General features: G+C 58.5%; 1 protein-coding gene across 1 annotated transcript in view; it reads right to left on the minus strand.

Annotated features, from left to right (window-relative positions):
- The window catches only part of TTBK1 (tau tubulin kinase 1), a 34,158-nt gene extending 20,532 nt beyond the window's left edge, over nt 1–13,626 (minus strand). Inside the window, 11 exon segments of the mRNA XM_088024358.1 lie at nt 2,602–2,780; nt 3,033–3,264; nt 4,206–4,360; nt 5,663–5,788; nt 5,875–5,967; nt 6,441–6,506; nt 6,953–7,057; nt 7,855–7,995; nt 8,189–8,262; nt 8,504–8,651; nt 13,519–13,626. Of these exon segments, the coding sequence (XP_087880484.1) occupies nt 2,602–2,780; nt 3,033–3,264; nt 4,206–4,360; nt 5,663–5,788; nt 5,875–5,967; nt 6,441–6,506; nt 6,953–7,057; nt 7,855–7,995; nt 8,189–8,262; nt 8,504–8,651; nt 13,519–13,626 (1,427 nt within the window).
- Between the last annotated feature and the right edge of the window lie 3,534 nt (nt 13,627–17,160).

Here is a 17,160-nt window from a genome sequence, read left to right on the forward strand (position 1 = left end):
CCCGGCCTCTCCAAATCTCCAAGGGACTCAAGCCGGTGGCCAGGTGGGACATGCCGCCTGGAACCCGCTGACCAGAGCATCTTTGCCACCCAGGGCGAGGCCTGGTCACCTCCTGGCTTACCACCCCCTCCCCCCACCTCACTCCCCGTGGAAATCCCATCCATCCATCCATCCAACCATCCATCCATCCATCCATCCATCCGTTCATTCACTCAACACACGGATTTGGATGCTTACTGTGTTCCCGGAATACAAACAGGCAGAAAATAAAACCTGGTTTCTGTGCCCAAGGAGTGATCTTCTGGACCACCAGGGAAACCTAATCTCCCAAAAGCCAACTCTATGCTCCCGGTCTGGTGCTCACACCCTATCAGAGGCTCACTCCTGCTGCCGTCAGGGCAAACGCACCCACCTGGACCTCGAGTGCGCAGATGGTTTTTCTAGCTTCTTTTACCACCACCCTCCAGGCCTGCCACAAACTCCACTGGCTCCCAGCCTTGAGGACAAAGTCCATATTCCTTAGTTTGGCACTTAGTTTGGCACTCAAGTGGCCAGACCAAGGCCCAGGTTCACCATTCTCCTAGCCAGACCCATCTCCGATTCACTAGCTTTTCCCCAAACTGCCCATGTGCTCGTACTTTGGTGCCATTTCACCTGTCACTGTACGCACACCCTTTGCTGTCCCACCTGGCATGGAAGTCACCACCTGCGAGGAGCCTTTCCATCCTGCTGGGGGGTGGGGCTGCTAGTTTGCCTTCCCAGCCCTGCCAGGCAGGGACTGGGCCCCATCTGACTTTTCACTATGGGCCAGTGATCCTACCTTGGAACATCTCTTCCACTGTTACCTTCCGCTGTGTGGTGAACCTCACATTACTTCCAGAGGCTCTCAACCTGGGAGGGGGCTGGGTACCAGCCCAGAGGTGAAGGTTTTGCTGGTTGTAGGAAGGGCGCCCCCCACTGGGAACCATGGAGGCTTAGCTTCCTCCGGTTGTGCACACCCTCATGCTCGGGCTGTGGGCAGGGGGCTGACTTTTATTCTCCCCAGGCCTCGAGCCTGTGAGAAAGGGGTGCAGCTCAGAGCCACTGTGGGGCCTTCTCAACATCCTCCCGCCCTGGTCTGTGGGACTTACCTCCTCCCTCTCCACAAGATTTTTACTGACTTAATAAGGCTTAAAATACGTACATCCCTGAGGGAGGCTATCCAGGGTCGCCCATGTAAATGGCTGTTGTGGCTTCCTTTCCTGAGCACATGGTTTGTTTTGGTGGACGGAAAAGAGAGAGGGCGCCAAAGGAGGAGAGGGGCTGAAGGTCGGGAAAGGGGGTGAAGGAAGGGGAGGAAGGTGGGCAATCCAATCCCATCTGCTTCAAACTTTTTCCCGCTCCCAAGAGCCCCAGAACCCACCCAAACCCTCTGCCCTGCCCTACAAGATCCTGAACCTTCCCTTCCAGAAAATCTCTCCTCTTCCCATTAGCCCCGAAAGAAGGGCTCACTCCGAGTCAAGCCCATCTATTCTTCAGGACTGTCTGTTCGGGGCATTCCCACCTCTCTTGGCTACTGATACCCCTTCCACACTACAGTTCCTCGGCTCTCCTTTCCTCAACCCTCTGGGCTACTGTGGATGCAAACGTGGTCTTCAGTTCCAGGGAGGCCGACCTGTGTGCGTGTGAGTGTGAGGGCTGTCGGCAACCTGGGCACTGTGCCCAGGGCCCATGTCCCTCTGTCCTGGGGTTGCCTCGGGGACTGGCATAGGCCTCTCCTGTCTTGAGCACTGCCACATTCCAAAGACACTGCGTCCCATCCCAGAGGCAGGGTGCAGTTTGGAGCAGAATCCAGAGGAGGGGCCGTGGGTAGGGTGGGGATGAGGAGGCACACTGCGTGGTTGGGAAAAAGCACCCCATCCTCCTGAGCTGGGCCTTGAGAAAAGGCCCCTTTCTTGGTGCAGAGAAGACCGCAGCCCTGCTGTGTGGTGAAGCCCCACCCAGAGCCATGTGAGGGTGGGGACGTCTCTCAGAGGCCTCAGGTGGGGGGTTCTGACTCTGGTCCCTGATGGCCGTGGGCCACCCTCACATCCCCCCATCCTGAAGGCTCATTTTGGCTCTAAACTCTCCGTCCCACCAATCAGGTCCTCCCCCATGATATTCAGATCCCTGAGCCCCTGACCCTCAAAACTTGATCCACCCCCTTTTGTTGCGGAGCGATCCCTGGGCTCTCCTCCCAGGCCCCTCCCCCAAAGCTGAAGGGAGCCTAGTCAGCTGCTCTGAGGCATCTGTAATTAGTCTCTAGGGAGAGGTTCTGGAAGCACACCCACCTACCGGCTCACCCCTCACCTCCTCCTGGGCCTGGGGACCCAGCCTACCCTTCCTACAGCCCGCCTCCACCCCACATCCCTTCGTGGCATGAGCTAGGACCCCTGTACCCCCCACCCCTCTCCAGGCCTTGTCACTGACTAACCAAGTCCGACCCCAGGCCCAAGGGTAGCCCCTCAACACTCCCAGGGGCCCCGCCCACCTCCACCTTGCATCTGATCTCTCCTGCAGAGCAGCCGCGTGAAGGCTGAAGGGACCAGGGGGTCCTTGGCCGCCCCCCGGCCCCAGACCTACCTCCTCTCGTGCAGTTCCACCCGTCCATCCACTGTGGAAAGCCTCTCAGACTCAGGGCTGTTGACCCTCCGGTAGCGAAGAGAACGCACTGGGGTTGTCGGTGAGTCTGGAGGGGCACGCACAGGGGAGCTAGGGACCCCCACACCTCGGTTCTGCTCCTCTTCCACCACACAAGGGGTCTGCAGGAGAGGGGAGTCCCATGAACAGGGGCCGACAGGGTGGCTGTGGGTCAAGTGCTTTTCCCAGGGTGAAGGAGATAGAGGGAGGTCGGCACTGGCGATCCTGACATGGGGCGAGGCCTCAGAGGCAGGGCCAGCGGGCGTATGGCTGGGGAGAGGGCACACAGGAGGAGGGGGAAGGGGGCCGTGGGCTGGGAACCAGGGTGGGAGCGGGGGAAGGCCACCCACGTCCTTCTCTCTGGCTGCAGTTACTTTGCCGATGTTGATCCGGAGTTTGTTCCGGTTGACATCCGTCTCCTCCCAGACTTCAGCCTCAGGACCCCCAGGGTGGGGGGCCAGGTGGGGGCTGGGACCCAGCCCCTCAGGGGGCCGCCCAGGCAAGATTGGGGGTGCATTCTCCTGGTCACTCAGGTGCTCGCCCTGCAGCACGTCCTCGGTGTTCTCCCGGAGCAGGTCCCCGGGCACCGGCGTCACGTTGACCACCCTGGAGAGGCCGGGAGGGGCCATGGGCAAGGCTGGCAGGGGTGCTCTCTCCTCCCAGCACAGGCCCCGCAGATCACTGCCACCCCCGGGGAGCGGGCACAGGGGAGGCCTCGGCAGGGGTGGGGGCATCCGTGGGCCCATCACCATCCCCGGCTTACCAAGCCGGCAAGCAGGCCGTCCTCAGGCCGGCACAGGGCAGCAAGGAGATGTGGCTGCCCAGCATGGGCGCCACGTCACCCTATCAATTTAGGAGACCCATTACCTTCCTGGCCCTGCCAGATTTCCATTGCAGTTTGCTGACTGGCCTCCTTTAGACCACGAATGGGTCTAAAGAGAAGAATCACTTGGGAGCTCCTTGAGTGGTATCTTTGCCGAACGGGGGCACCACAGTGTGCCATCAGGCCCTGCGGAATCTCTTTCCTGGAGCCCCTGCCCATGTCTCTCCCTGGCTCCTCCCCGGGGCAGGGTGAGGTGCCCCTCCTCACTCTGGCCCCTCCCTGGGTGCCTCTGTCTTTGTGCTGGTCACCTGGTTCTGATATCATGGACGTGTCCGTGACAAATACCCCAGACCTGAGAGCACTCTGAGGGCAGGGGCTGCAAGTTTTTTCTCTGAGCCCCAAAGGCCCTGGACACAGGCTCAAGACATGTTCGCTAAAGGAATGTGCGTGAGCAACAGCAACAAACTATGGGGCTCAGGTAGTTTCACTCAGGGTTCCCCACTCCCCAGTAAGGTCAAAAATTCCAAATGAGGACACCCACTCTATCCCCACGTTGAAGGTGGAGATGTGGCAGAACTGCCTGGTGTTCGAGAACCCCACTGTTGAGCACCAAGAATAGGAAAGACAGCCAGGTGTGTCCAGGTAGGAAGAGGAGGAGAGGGCTTTCTGGGTGGCAGTCGTGGGTCACCCGGCCCCCTGGCCCAGCGTCCCTCCTGAGACTCACCCAAACATGGCTGCCGTCTGCCGGGTATTCTGCTGGGGTGGAGTGGAGGTGCTCGTGGACAGGAGGGCATCGGTGCCCGCCTTCTCCCAGTCAAAGGCCTCATTCTCAGCGATGCCCCGCTCCTTCATGCTGTTCTCAAACACCGACATGATCAACTGCAGGAGTGGGGTGGCGGGAGGACATAGAGGTGACCCGGGGGCTAGCCAGGAGGAGGGGGCAGTTGCCAGGGTTGCAGGGGGAAGAGAGGGACCTTCCAGGACAAGAATGGGCCGAGAGGGGGCACTGGAAGGAGAAGGGCACATTGATTTTAAATGAAAACATGCACATGATATGTTAATCAGCATGCAAATTACCGTCTTGGTTTGAGCCCCAACGGCTGGGCACCAGCCCTCTGAGATCTGTCCCCTGCTTACCCCCAGCCTGCTCTGCCATCCCCACCATCTCGGGGAGCCTCAGCAGCCCGGGAGCTCCGGTAGTTTCCCAAAGCCACCACCTGGGGTCATGCTCCACACGGGCTGCTGCCTCCAGCGCCACAGCCTAACCCAGCAGTCCTCTCCTCTGTGAAGCCTTCCCGGATTCCCCCACCCACGCGCTCCCCGATCTGCCGCTCTCCGTTCCTAGCAGGCAGCACACTGTGTGCTCGCTTGCTTGCAGCTGTCTGGCCTGCGGAACCCTGGGAGGAGAACTGGTGGGCAGGGCCTTCTACTGCCCAAGGGAGGCACCTCTGCCAACCACCAGGGCTCTAGGCTCAGGACACGGTGGGCACCTGTAGACCATCGGAGGCCCCCAGACCATTCCATTTCTGACTTAGCTCTCTCCAGAATGCAGGGCAGGGTCTCTCTGTTGGCAGGACCCACTTCACGGAGGCCCCCTGCGTGCCTGTCGCTGTGCTCCCTGGGGCGTGTAGACTTGTGCCTGACACAGAGTGGGTCCTGGGCAGAACACTGCTGATGTATCCTGCCCCCCCCAACCTGTCAGGGTCTAAGTGTGTCCCCTAGGTGTGTGATGGTGGCACCTTGGGAAAAAGCACTGGACTTGGGAGTCAGAAGATGTGCCTGAGCCCAGCCCTGCTCCCAGCCATGCTATCAGGCCTTAGTTTCCTCATCTGTGAAATGGGGACAATGCAGAGTTCTGGTGTAAAGTACTTGAAAGCACTTGGCTTCATTAATTGTTAAGTGTTAGAATAATCACATAAGGAACACACGTTCTCACCAAAGGCTTGTTTTGAATTTTAAATGAGTTAATGCATGAAAAGCACCGAGAAGAGGGTAAGCTGTTGGTAACTCTTAGCCATGAGTACCGTTTACAAGAGCACAGAACAGCGTCATGCAGTTGGAAGACCGGGGGAGACGCACAGGGCTCAGCCGGCACGGGGGCTCAGCAGTGTGGGTGCTGCTGGGGATGGCCACCCCCACAGAGATGTCCAGGGGTGCGGGGGCCAGGTGGCAGGCTCCCACCTGGTAATCAGGCTTGGTGAAGTAGTCAAGGCTGGCGATGTGGTCCAGGAAGAGGTGGAACTCGGAAGGCATGTGCTTTAGCAGCATCCGGTGCTCATACTTCTCCTTGATCATCCCTACCTGCTCCTGGAGGCAAGAGGGCACAAGGTGATGGGGCCCCCATGCCCCCACGCCCCCCCCCACCTCCTCAGACCCAGCTGCACGGGGCTCACCTTATCCTTGATCTTCCTCCAGGGCAGCTGGCCCACTGCAAACTCCACCAGCATGTAGAAGAGGGACCACAGGTCATCATGGCGGCCCATCTCCTGGGGGGGGGGGCGGCGGCGAGGGGAGTCACCCACAGCTCTCAGGTCTTTCCCTGGGACTTGGGGGGGCTGACCCTTCCTGAGGGGGATACCTCAGAGAGGCCTGACACCCAAATCCCCGTGGGCAGAGCTGAGGTCTCCCTGAAACCATGGCTCTATCCCTGACCCTCCAAAACGCATAGAATCCCAGTGTCAAAACTTCTGTCCATGCTTCTGTACCCCACACAGACTGATGGTGTGACCAGAGAGCAGGGAATCCCCCAAAACAAGGACGAAGGTGAAGTCACGGGGAGATGGCAACAGAGCCTTCTTCCAGCCATGGTCTCTGGCGTGGCAGCTCCCAGCTCCTGCCCCATACTTCTCTCCCCACCTCGACAGCTGCCCGCCCTACCCTCTTCCTTAGCTGCACACTCTGCCCCTGCCCCTGGCTCTACTGACCTCCCCCCACACTCAGGTGCGGCTCTGCCACTCACCCGGTTCTTGTGGGCATTGACTGAGGCATAACGAACAGTCCCTCGAAACCCGGCCACATTCCGGGGCTGCAAAAGGGAGAACACAGCAGGGTCCTCACCCAACGCCCCTGACTTTGGCCACATCTCCACCCTGCTTCCAGAGCCTAACTCCGCCTACTTTAACCCTGACTCCCTCCCCCTCCCCCAAGTCTGACACACCAATCCCAGTCCTGCCCCTGCCTCCTGACCCTGCTCACTGCCCCTGTGTCCATCTCTGACCCCTGCACCTTCTGAAGTTCAAGGACTAATCAGGGCAGCCAGATCACAGGGTGTGGATCACATGGTGAGGCTATGGCATCCACCAAGAGCCCCAGGAGCTGGGGGGACGGGCCAAGTGTAGACTGAGCTGGGTGCTGCTTATACTGAACCCACGCCGGGCCTGCTTAGGCAGCTGCAGGACAAACTGATGAAGGGTCCCCAGGTCGGGGAGCCAGGCAGGGGGGCCAGGGATCCCCGCGAGCGGCGGTACTCACGGGCCGAACGTCCCCCGTGGTGTTGGTGTACTGCCGGGCCAGCCCGAAGTCCAACATGTAGCACTTTCTGTAGGTGGAGGGCAGCCTGCCCATGGCAAAGTTTGACTGGGGAAGACAGTAGATGTGACCGTGGGGCTCCAACCCCACCCGGCCCAACTCAAGGGGCACCAGGAACCATGTTTAAGTGTAAATACCACCGTGTACCGCAGGTCATCGTATCCCATCTGAGAAGTAGGTGGGATCACCCTCATCTTAGAGATGAGGATACCGAAGGTCAAAGAGCTTACGTGGCTTCTCCAAGATCACACAGCAGGGGATGACCCAGCTGGGGGTTGAACCGAGGTGTGTGTCCTGCCCTCAATCCTTGGGACGCCCCAGCAGGGCCATGTGGCTTAGTGACACTGTCCCGCTCTGAGGCAGCAGAAGACCTGCATTGTTCTTGCTGTGTGACCTCAGGCCGTTCAACCAGTCTTTCTGGACCTCAGTTGTCAGCCCTTATTTAAAATGGAGGTCTTTACAACACCGGGATCCAAGATGCCACACAATCAGCTACTTGGAATTCCTCACCAAGCCTAGCCCCGCGGTCCCTTTCTCTCGAGATTCCTCTGTGCTTCCCCAACCCCTGCACCTTCTGAAGTTCAAGGACTAATCAGGGCAGGGGTAAGGGAGAAGAAGAGAAGAACAGAGGAGAGATGTGGGCCAGGGGCAGGCTAGGGTGTGTGCTCTTGGCAGGCAGGGGAGAGGAGGAGAAGGGGCTTGGGGCGGAGAGCAGGAGGAAGGAGCAGGTAGGAGAGGCTATTCCTGCTCCAACCACTGCTCTGGAGGAGAAACCATGGGACCCAGAGAGGGAGAGGTGTGGGGGAGGGTGCTTTGGAGGAGGGGCCAGGCAGGGCAGCCCTCACCGGCTTGATGTCACGATGCAGGAAGCCCACGGAGTGGATGGCCTCAATGGATTCCAGGATCTGCTTGCCCAGCCGCAGCGTGGTGCTCAGCGTGAAGGTGCCTCGCGGCTGGCTGCGGCGCAGGTCGGCCAGGTTCCGGCCCTGGGGGTGGTGGCGGCGGGGGGGGGGGGGGCGGGGGGTGCCGGCTAGGCTCGCCTGCCCTGCCCCCCTCCCCGCTGCACCACTGTGACACTCTGCCCAGCCTCATCCCCAAAGGTTTGTGCCCACTCCCCACCCCAGAGGTCACAACCTAAGCTTTTGGGGGAGAGTGGAGGGAGGACCCCAAGAGACTCACCTGGAGCTGCATCACTACGTAGTTAAACTTCTCATTCCTGCCACAGCCAATGAACCTGCACACGTGGCTTTTCCCTGTGGGGCACAGACAGGGGTCTCCAACTCCCGCTCCTTCCTCCTCACTTCCCGATCCTCAGGTGTCTCGGGTGCACTCTCGATTCCTGGTCCCATGACTTCTCCCACCACCTCCGCCTGCCCCTCTCTCCCTCACCACCCTTAGACTCTGGCCCCATCTCACCATCCCCATCACCTCTCCCTTAGCCCCAGACTCCAACCGGCACCTCTCCGCTCCCGTCCCCCTGCCCCTGACCAGCACCTTGCAGCTTTTTGAGCACAGCCACCTCCATCTTGAGGACCTGCTTGGGCTGCTGGGCTGACTCCACCTTGAGGGCCACGTTCTCCCTGGTCAGCAAGTCCATGGCCTCGTAGATCTCACCAAAGCCCCCGCCCCCGATCTTCTTCAGCTACGGAGATGGAAGAAGGGGATAGGAAACACGGGGATCAGGCTCAGCAGCTCCTCATCCCATCCACTGCTGGCTCATACCCTTTATCGGTGGGGGTAGGGCTAGCCTTGAAGGGGAGGACCCTGTGTCTGCCTCCCCGGCCCACCCACCAGTGCCCCTTCCTCTTCTCCTAGTGCCAGAGACAGCTCAGCTCATGGACATGCGCGCGCGCGCACACACACACACACGCACGCACACACGGCGAGATGTCACAGTGGGAGGTGGGAGAGGGTATGAGACCTCTGACTCCACACAGACATGGAGAAGAGCCTGTGTAGGGTTCTGAAGAGATCATGGGCCATCGTGAAACTTTTCTTCTCTGGAAGGACAAGAAATATCACCCTTCCCCTACCCTGCAACTAGACTGAATAACCACCATCCAGAAGGAAAACTACTTCCAGAACCTCCCTGCCTCAGGGTGGATCCTCCAGAGAAGCAGGCCCTTCCTCAGGTGGGCAGTCTCCTGACAGGTGTAATTAAAGGGAGAGAGTAATGGGGCGGGCGGGGGAGAGAGGAGTATTTGGGGAGGAGACTCAGCAAAGGAAGGGTATTCATTGTCCATGCCCATTGCTGAAGCTCACGACACTCCCTAGACCCCTGGTCAGATGCCCTGAACCAGGGTGAGCCTCCTCTGGGGGCAGGGGGCGTGCGGGACCCTGGTGGGAATGCAGGTTTGGAGAGTCCAGCTATTCCCGCCCCCCCCAGGGGGCAAGGCAGTACAGACCTGACCCTCTAGGCCCTCCTCCTCCAGCATCCCATGGCAGGCAGTGAGAAAAGGCAGAGGGGAGAACTGAGTTGGAGGAAGGGTCGGCCAGGGGAGATGAGCAAAGCTGAGTGATGGGGAAGGATTAAAATCATTTCAAGTCAGAGGCGCCGGGGTTCCTGGAGAGCCAATGTGCTGCTGGCAATGATGAGGGACAAAGGGAAGGTGCTGAGTTCTAAGCTGGGACTCAGTTGGTTAAAAAAGATGTAGAGCTCACCTCACGGGTGGCCTGCCTTCGCGGAACATCTTCCAGAACACTCACTTGCCTCCTGTTGGCTTGTTAACTCACCAGCACAGCTGGGCTTGCTAGGGATTGGGCGGAGGCTGCTCAGATCAGCCAGCCTGTAAACTGACTCTGAGCCTCTTGCATCTCCAAGCCCTTCCCTTAGCATTTATTCAGCACTCAGGTCCCATTAATAGTTTAATGGTGGCTGAAGCATGGGGATGGAGCGGGGAAGGGGGCAGGGCAGAGCCCAGGACTGGGAGTTCCCAGCGGGTTACAGTTGAAACCACTCCAAGAAAAGACAGAAGGATAAAGGGAAGATTTAGAAGAAAAGTGGACGTCTGGCTGCATCCTGAAGGTTCTTTTGCCCAGGAAGGAGACAAGGGAAAGAGAAAGGCAGGATGGTCTGAAACCAGTCTCTCAGGACTTGAGACAAAAGTTAAGTCAAACTCCTAGAAGAATTTCATTTTTAAAAAAAATGTTTTAAAGACTTATTTATTTATTTGACAGAGAAAGAGGGAGAGAGCACAAGTAGGGGGAGCAGGAGAGGGAGAAGCAGGCCCCCCCACTGAGCAGGGAGTCGTCTGGACCCTGGGATCATGACCTGAGCTGAAGGCAGACGCTTAACCACTTAACCGACTGAGACACGCAGGCGCCCCTCCTGGAAGAATTTCAGAATCAGGAGGGGATAGACACAGACTCAAGGAAAGCAGTGGCATGTCTCCCTCTGGAGAACTTTAAACTCAGGGGACATTCTAGTATCTTCTAGAATCCTTTATGGTTTGTTGTGTGCAAGCATGGGAGAAAGGGGGAAGGGGGAGGGAACAAGAACCACATCTTGGGTTATGTGCTCCAGGCTCTCAGCCATCATCTGAGCTCATCCTCTATGGTTCCTGACAACACAGGTGCAGAAATGCATAAAAGTCACCACTTTGCACAGAAGGAAAACTAAGGCGCAGGGAGTGAAGTAGTCACAGGTCACACTTGCTAGTAAGCAGCAACGCCAGGTTTCATTTAAACCCGGGCACTCCGATGCAGAACCCATACTCTTAACTGCCGTATCACAGCAACTGGTGACTGCACAGAGCTTAAAGGTGTGAGTGCTGAGATTCAAGCCCGAATCTGCCAGGCTCCAAAATCCTCACCCGAGGTGGTAAGGAGGGCTCGGGGCAGCCAAGACATTTCCCATACCCACTCCCCAATTTCCAAGGGTGGTCAATGGTATGTCTTTGCCCTCTTCACTTCCAAACAGAGGCTGTTTCTCCTCCCTTGACCCCTTCATTGTCCCCCCCCACCCATTACCGAACCTCCCTGGGACAGCAAGTTGGGGGTCTGCACTCACCCACTCACCTAACACTCCTCCTCCCCAGGCCCTATAGACCCCACTTATCCATCGGGCATAGCAGGCACTGTGGCCCATAATACTTTTAGGGGGCCATAAAAATGTTTCAATATTTTTAATTCAGAAGGAAAACAAATGACCTCTTAGGTCAAAACATTTTAATATATAATATTAATTCATTCCTCTTTATACCAATGCGGTCATAAAATATGGCTTTTAGTACTTTATTATAGAGAAAGGGGTCCATGAAAGCAAAAGTGCCCAGGGCCCATGAAAGTCATAATGCAGCCCTGTCCACGCCAGGTAACCAGAATGTTCTCTCAATCTCCTTTTGCCCGACCCTATTCCTCCCCTCCTAATTTTTTTAAGGATCCCCTCCCCTGTCAAAGGAGGGCTACTGGAGGGCTAATATGACACAATAGGACGAGCATTCACTTAGGAAAAGGGAAACCTAGTTTCTTGGCCCAGCTCTGGGTCACCTGGAGTGAGTTTCTTAAATTCTGTGCCTCCACTTTTCCTCCTCTGTCAAATGAAAGAGTTGCTCTAGAACTGGCCACAAAGACTCCTTCGTCTCTGTGCTCCTGATTCTTGGGTGGGCTGATTCTTGGGAAGCAGCACGGCTTAGTGACTGGCGCCCCAGCAGTCAGACAGACCTGGTTCCACCTAGCCATCATGAGAACGTGGCAGGTGAACCAGTCTCTGTACCTGTTTCCACACCTGTGAAAAGGCGGTAATAACATCTATTCCACTGTTTGTTGAGATAATGCATGTAAGGCATTTTGCACAGTGTCTGGCAAGAGTAAGTGCTCAAAACGAATGCTGTTTTTATTAGCAGTGGTATTGTTTGCTATTCTGATTCTGAGAAGCACCCCTCAAGAAGAGTCAAATGTTCTTATTTGTAAACACTCCACCTAGTGCCACCGCCCCTCCCTTTCTCCAGGCCGGGCTCGTTTTCTCTTTGGACAGCGTGTTCTTGGTTCCTGAGCTCCGCCTCATGTCTCTGTCCCCCACCCCTCACGGGGAGATGGCTGAGGGGAGGCATCTGGCACCCCACCCTCCCTACTTCTCCAGGAGCCAGGGAGGGAGTGACGGTAAAGAGAGGTCAGCCTGGCAAAGATTACACACTTGCCCCTTCCCCCAACACCCCCCCACCATGTCTCTCCCGACTCATCTCCCACCACCTCCCTCAAAAAGCAGCGGAAAGTTCTAACCCAAACTCAGTATGGTGTGAACATCATCTTTTTCTTACCTCTTCAGGGCAAAATTCTGTCTCCAATCTGTCAGAAACTAAGCTCTCCTGTCAGGGGACCCAGAGGGTTTTTGGAGGAACACTCCTCATTTTGCCAGACCCTCATTCCCTTGATTACCGCCCTGGCTCTTCTTCCCACAATTTCTGTCCTGTCACTCTCCCTCTCAGGAAGTCCCCTCTGGGACCTAGATGGCCCCTCCCCTCAGCTCTCTGGCCCTCCGGTGCCACCACCTCTCCCAGTCCCAGAGACATCTCAGACAACGCTGCCACCTTTGCCCCTGTCCCTGGGCCTTTAGGGAACCTGCCAGAAGGGTGGTTGTTGCCATGGAGACCAGCTAGCACCCAGGCCCCACTCTCCCCTCAACCCTGCAGCCCAGGTGAGCTGAGCCCCCCCTCAACTCCCACACACCCCCACACAGAGGCTCAGTGTAGGCCTGTGTTGTTCTCCCTCCTCTCCTCCAGGCTCTCCACTCAGCCGTGCAGACCCACAAGCTCACACACCGTCACCCCGCAATCCACCCTACACCATCCGGCCCCCACAATGATAAGAGGACACCAGAGAGCTCTTAAGCGACGGAAGGAAAGGGGGGGGATGGACAGGGATTGATTTACGATAGGTCCCGCTCCCCAGACACTGCCTTTCCCCCAACCCCTCACATGTCCCCCTCCCATCCAGGCCCAAACCCCGAGGAGCCTCGGACTACAACTCCCAGCAGGCCGAACAGCCCGAAGTCCTGGGCTGGAGGAGCAAGGCACGCTGGGACATGGAGTCTCGGCGTCTTGCACCTGCCGCAGGAACCAGTGAGGGGAGGAGGGTGGAAGGAGAAGATGGAGTGCGGCTGCGGTGGGAGCGCCCGCAGGGCCTCTTTCCCCGAAGCCAGGCCTTTCTGTCCTCTGCGGAAGCGGAGGGACACGTGCTCACTTACTGCCCTTCTCCAAGGTCCGGCAACGAAAGAGCCCCCGCCCCCACCCCGCCCGCCTCCCCCACAGAGCTCTGCAGCTCCTGCTCAGGCTGGGCCCGAGTAACGTGCCCTGGCCGGGAAAGGCATGAGACAGGGCGCTGGGAGAAAGCGATTGTCCACAAGTGTGCGCCAAAACAGTGACGGCAAGCAGAACGCAGATGAACTCGGGGGCACCTCCCTCTTAAGGGAGAGGAGTTGGGGGCAACTGTTTTAACAGGTCTCCGGTCCTCTCATCTCCTCCCTTCCCCTCCGCTTCCCACCCCTCCCTTGGCCCCGCTGGGTAACTCACCACCTTCCAGCGATCCTTGACCACGTAGTTGGCCGGCAGTATGTCGGCCTGCTCCCCTCCCCCACTCATGTTGGTTTCGTCTTTAAGAGCGGCCGCTAGGCACTGCATCCGCCAGCCGGAGGGAGGGGTGTCCGCAGGGCCTGCCCTGGGGGGGCCATCTACCTGGGGGATTGGGGAGGGGCTGTGAGTGGGGCAGGCAACGCACCCGGGACCGGCTCGTAGATACGGAGGAGGGGAGCGCCATTCTCCTGGCAGGCAACCTTCCCGGGCCCGCTGGGCAGATGCTCCAGGGGTTACTGGGGGAAGCACTGTGTAAACAGCCAGGTGGAGGTCAGAAGAGAAGACAGAAATACTATCCACGGGAAGGGAGACACAGACTACAAACTGGAGATGTGAAACCCAACAGGACGCACATGTTGAAAAAAGGAGAGGAAAATGCCGAGCGAACAGGCTATGGGGACAGCATTTCCCCAAGAGAGAGATGCTAATGTGGAGGAGACTTGCTAACTGCCCCCAGGGAGGGGCGTACTAATCTAGGACCCATGCTTGTATAGGGGACACCTGGGCCAAGAAGGACCCGTCTGAGTGACTTGATCCGAGGCTCCCCCAACACCCACACATTCCTATGCAGAGGTGCCACCAAATGCCCACGGAGCTGTGCATCTGAAGCTTACTAAAAGGGGAGACCTGCTGACTAAGGGGTGACCCTTGGGAGACCCACTCCAGAGTGACGCTAATCAACCGCGGGACACGGGATAATCAAGAAAATGAGATACACGGCAGCCCCTCGGGGATGGTGCTAAGTGAGGACGATGCAGTTGTGTGAGGCACACACCATTCTCAGGGGTGAGCCCAACTCACTGACAGCCGTGGGGTTCAGAAGCAAGGATGTGAGCCAAGGGGTGAACGTAAAGTGATGGCTCAGCACATGGATTTTAGAGGGACCGCAAACCTGCTGCCACTCCAAGGGAGAGAGACAGGCTGAACTGGGTGGTGGTTTGGGGGGCGTCTTGGGGACAACAGGGAGTGAGACGGGTCTAACAGGAGGCAGGAGGAAGGTCGAGGTGGGCGTGTGCTGAGCGAGCTCCGGCCACACCTTCTGTCTGCTCCAGAACAAGAAGGAGGATGGCACTGGCATAGAGGTAGCAGTTGTATATCAAAGACAGTGTCCTGAGTGTGAGGTTTGGGGAAGTCTGCGTGTTATCCGGGGAAATAGATGTGTGTGCACGTGTATGTGTCTGCGTGCGTATCCGCACGTGTGGCCTTCCGTGGGTATATATATATGTCTTTGTGTGTCTTTGTGTGTGTGTGTGTGTGTGTGTGTGTCTGTGCCCGTCCATCCGTCTGCGTGTGCTTATGCGTGTTTTTGTGTCAGTCTGTGATGTGCATGGGTGTAGGCAGGGGGCCGTTTTTTGAGATTTCTGTCAACCCCGTATAGGATTGGAACCAGGATCTTCTCTTCTCTTCTCTCCCCCTACACTTTGGATAAGCACACTGCCCTGCCCTCACGGAGACCCTGGACAGTCACAGCTGGAAGGCAGTTACTCGAGTTGGGGACGAGGTGGGGTGGAAGGGAGGTGGGGAGGAGGAAAGTGACTAAGGTATCTATGGACGGGGCCGAAACTCCATAGAGCTGTTTCTCCTTGGGATGGGGCTATTTCCCCCGGGATCCTGTGTCTAGTCATCCTGACACAGGGGGCAGCGTGGGGTAGTAAAGGCATAGGAACAACCTTCAACAGGTCATGGTGCACCGTGAGGGACATGTGGAGAACGGGTCTTCGTGCAGAGGGACACTGTCACTCTTGTCCTGTCTTTCTTCAAGTGACTCAGCTGACTCATTCCTCCAACCCACCCAACTTCAGAGCATCCGAACTGTGGGGATGTCAGATAGGCCGCTGCCCACCTTCTGCCAGAGTGCCATGTGGGGCATCAGGAATTCAGAGGGCAGTGAGAGCAATGGCAGGATAAAGGGAGAGGTAGGGGGTGGGGGATTCTGGAATAAAGGTGGAAAGAAGTTGAGGACAAGATCGAAGAAGCCATTGAACCAGCAGGGAGAGAGCCTTGAGCAGTTGGTGACCTCTGGCGGGCCTTCCAGCCTTGTGCTGGGGGATTCTATAGGTTGATGAGAGAAATGGGGATGCAGCAACCAGTTTCAAGATGGGCAAGCCTAGAAGGAACAGGTGGGGTGGGAAAAGGGAGAGTGGCAGCAGGAAGCTAAATGGGGGTTCCCTGCCTCTTCCTGTCCACCATCCTCACTCTCTGCCTCTGAGGACTGCACTCAGCTTAGACTAGGTTGGATGACAGGCCACAAGAAACTTGGCTGCCCCATTACTGCCCCCTCAGGACCCTTCGGGTATGTGGAGGCATGGGTGTGTCCTGTGAGGGGGCTTGTGGAAGAGGTTTTTATGAATATCTGTCAGACAGTGTGGGGCCAAGTGTGTGTGTGTGGGGGGTGGGGAGACAGGGAGGGAGACACAGCAAGGGAGGGAGCTCATCATGGTGTGTGAGTCGAGGTGTTGATGTGTAACTATGCAAGGTGTGAGCCAGGTGTCTGTGGGAATCTGGGAGCACAGGTAAAGGGAGGTGAAGGAGCCCAGCGAGGGATAGTGGAAACAGGTGAAGAGAGATGTGGAAGGAGGCAGAGGGGAAGGGAAGGGATGGGGGGGGTGACAGGATCGGAGGAGGGGGTTGGGTAAGACAGAAGCAGGTGATGAGCGATCCTGATGGCAGGTGAGGAAGCGGCAGGTCCCCAGGAGGGGCTTCTGGGCACTGCTGAAGGGCTGAGGAAGTAGGTAAGGCAGCTAGCCGGCGGGACGCGGAGGGAGTGAGGACGACGGAGAGAGGTTTGGAGGCAGCTGGGAAGGGCTTGTCAGGGTGACAGCAGGGTGAAGCCGTGGGGATGGGGGGATGGGCAGAGGCCGTGGGGGGCCGGCTGGCGAGGGCGGGTGTGTGTGGGGTGGGGGGCAGGGAGCCGTTCCAGGCCTCGGGATGCGGCCCAGGCTGTGTAGGCCAGCGGCGGGCGTCCCGGCTCGGGCGGACACGGCCCAGGGAGGGGGAGCTGGGGAAGGCTGCGCTGGGAGGCGAGCCGGGCCCGAGGCCCGTGGAGCCCGCAGGGGAGCCCCCGCCCCGACCCCGCCGGCTGGCCTCCGGCCCCGCCCCGCCTCACCTGCTCTGTGCCCGCTGCGGCTGCGGCTGCGGCGGCGGAGGCAGCGGCTCGGGGCGGCGCATCCCCCGGGGCCGGGGCGGGGCGGGGGCGGGGGTGGCTCAGTGCGGCGCGGAGCGGCCCGCTCCCTCCGGCGGCGGCGGCGGTGGCGGCGGCGGCGGCGGTGGCGGCCTCCCGCCCGGGATCATCCCCGCCCGGCCCGGCCCGGCCCCGATCCTCCTCGGGCGACGGCGGAGGCAGCGGCGGAGCGGGGAGCTGCCCACAATGCACTGCGCCTCCAGCATCAGCACCAGCCCTGACATCACCGCCCCACCGCCCGGCTCTTACATCACCGCCCTTTCTCTGACATCACATTCCACTCCGCTCCTCTCTCCACACCTGCGGCCTTAGGGTTCTCCTCCAGATGGTCCCGCTCCAGCTCTTCGGTTCTCCTCGCTGGTTTCTGCCATTCACTTGACCGCCACCCCCCACACCGGCAG

This window comes from Eumetopias jubatus, unplaced genomic scaffold (genome assembly GCF_037043125.1).
Source record: "Eumetopias jubatus isolate StellerSeaLion01/CBP00866 unplaced genomic scaffold, mEumJub1_p1.0 scaffold_6, whole genome shotgun sequence".
Classification (NCBI taxonomy): Eukaryota; Metazoa; Chordata; class Mammalia; order Carnivora; family Otariidae; genus Eumetopias; species Eumetopias jubatus.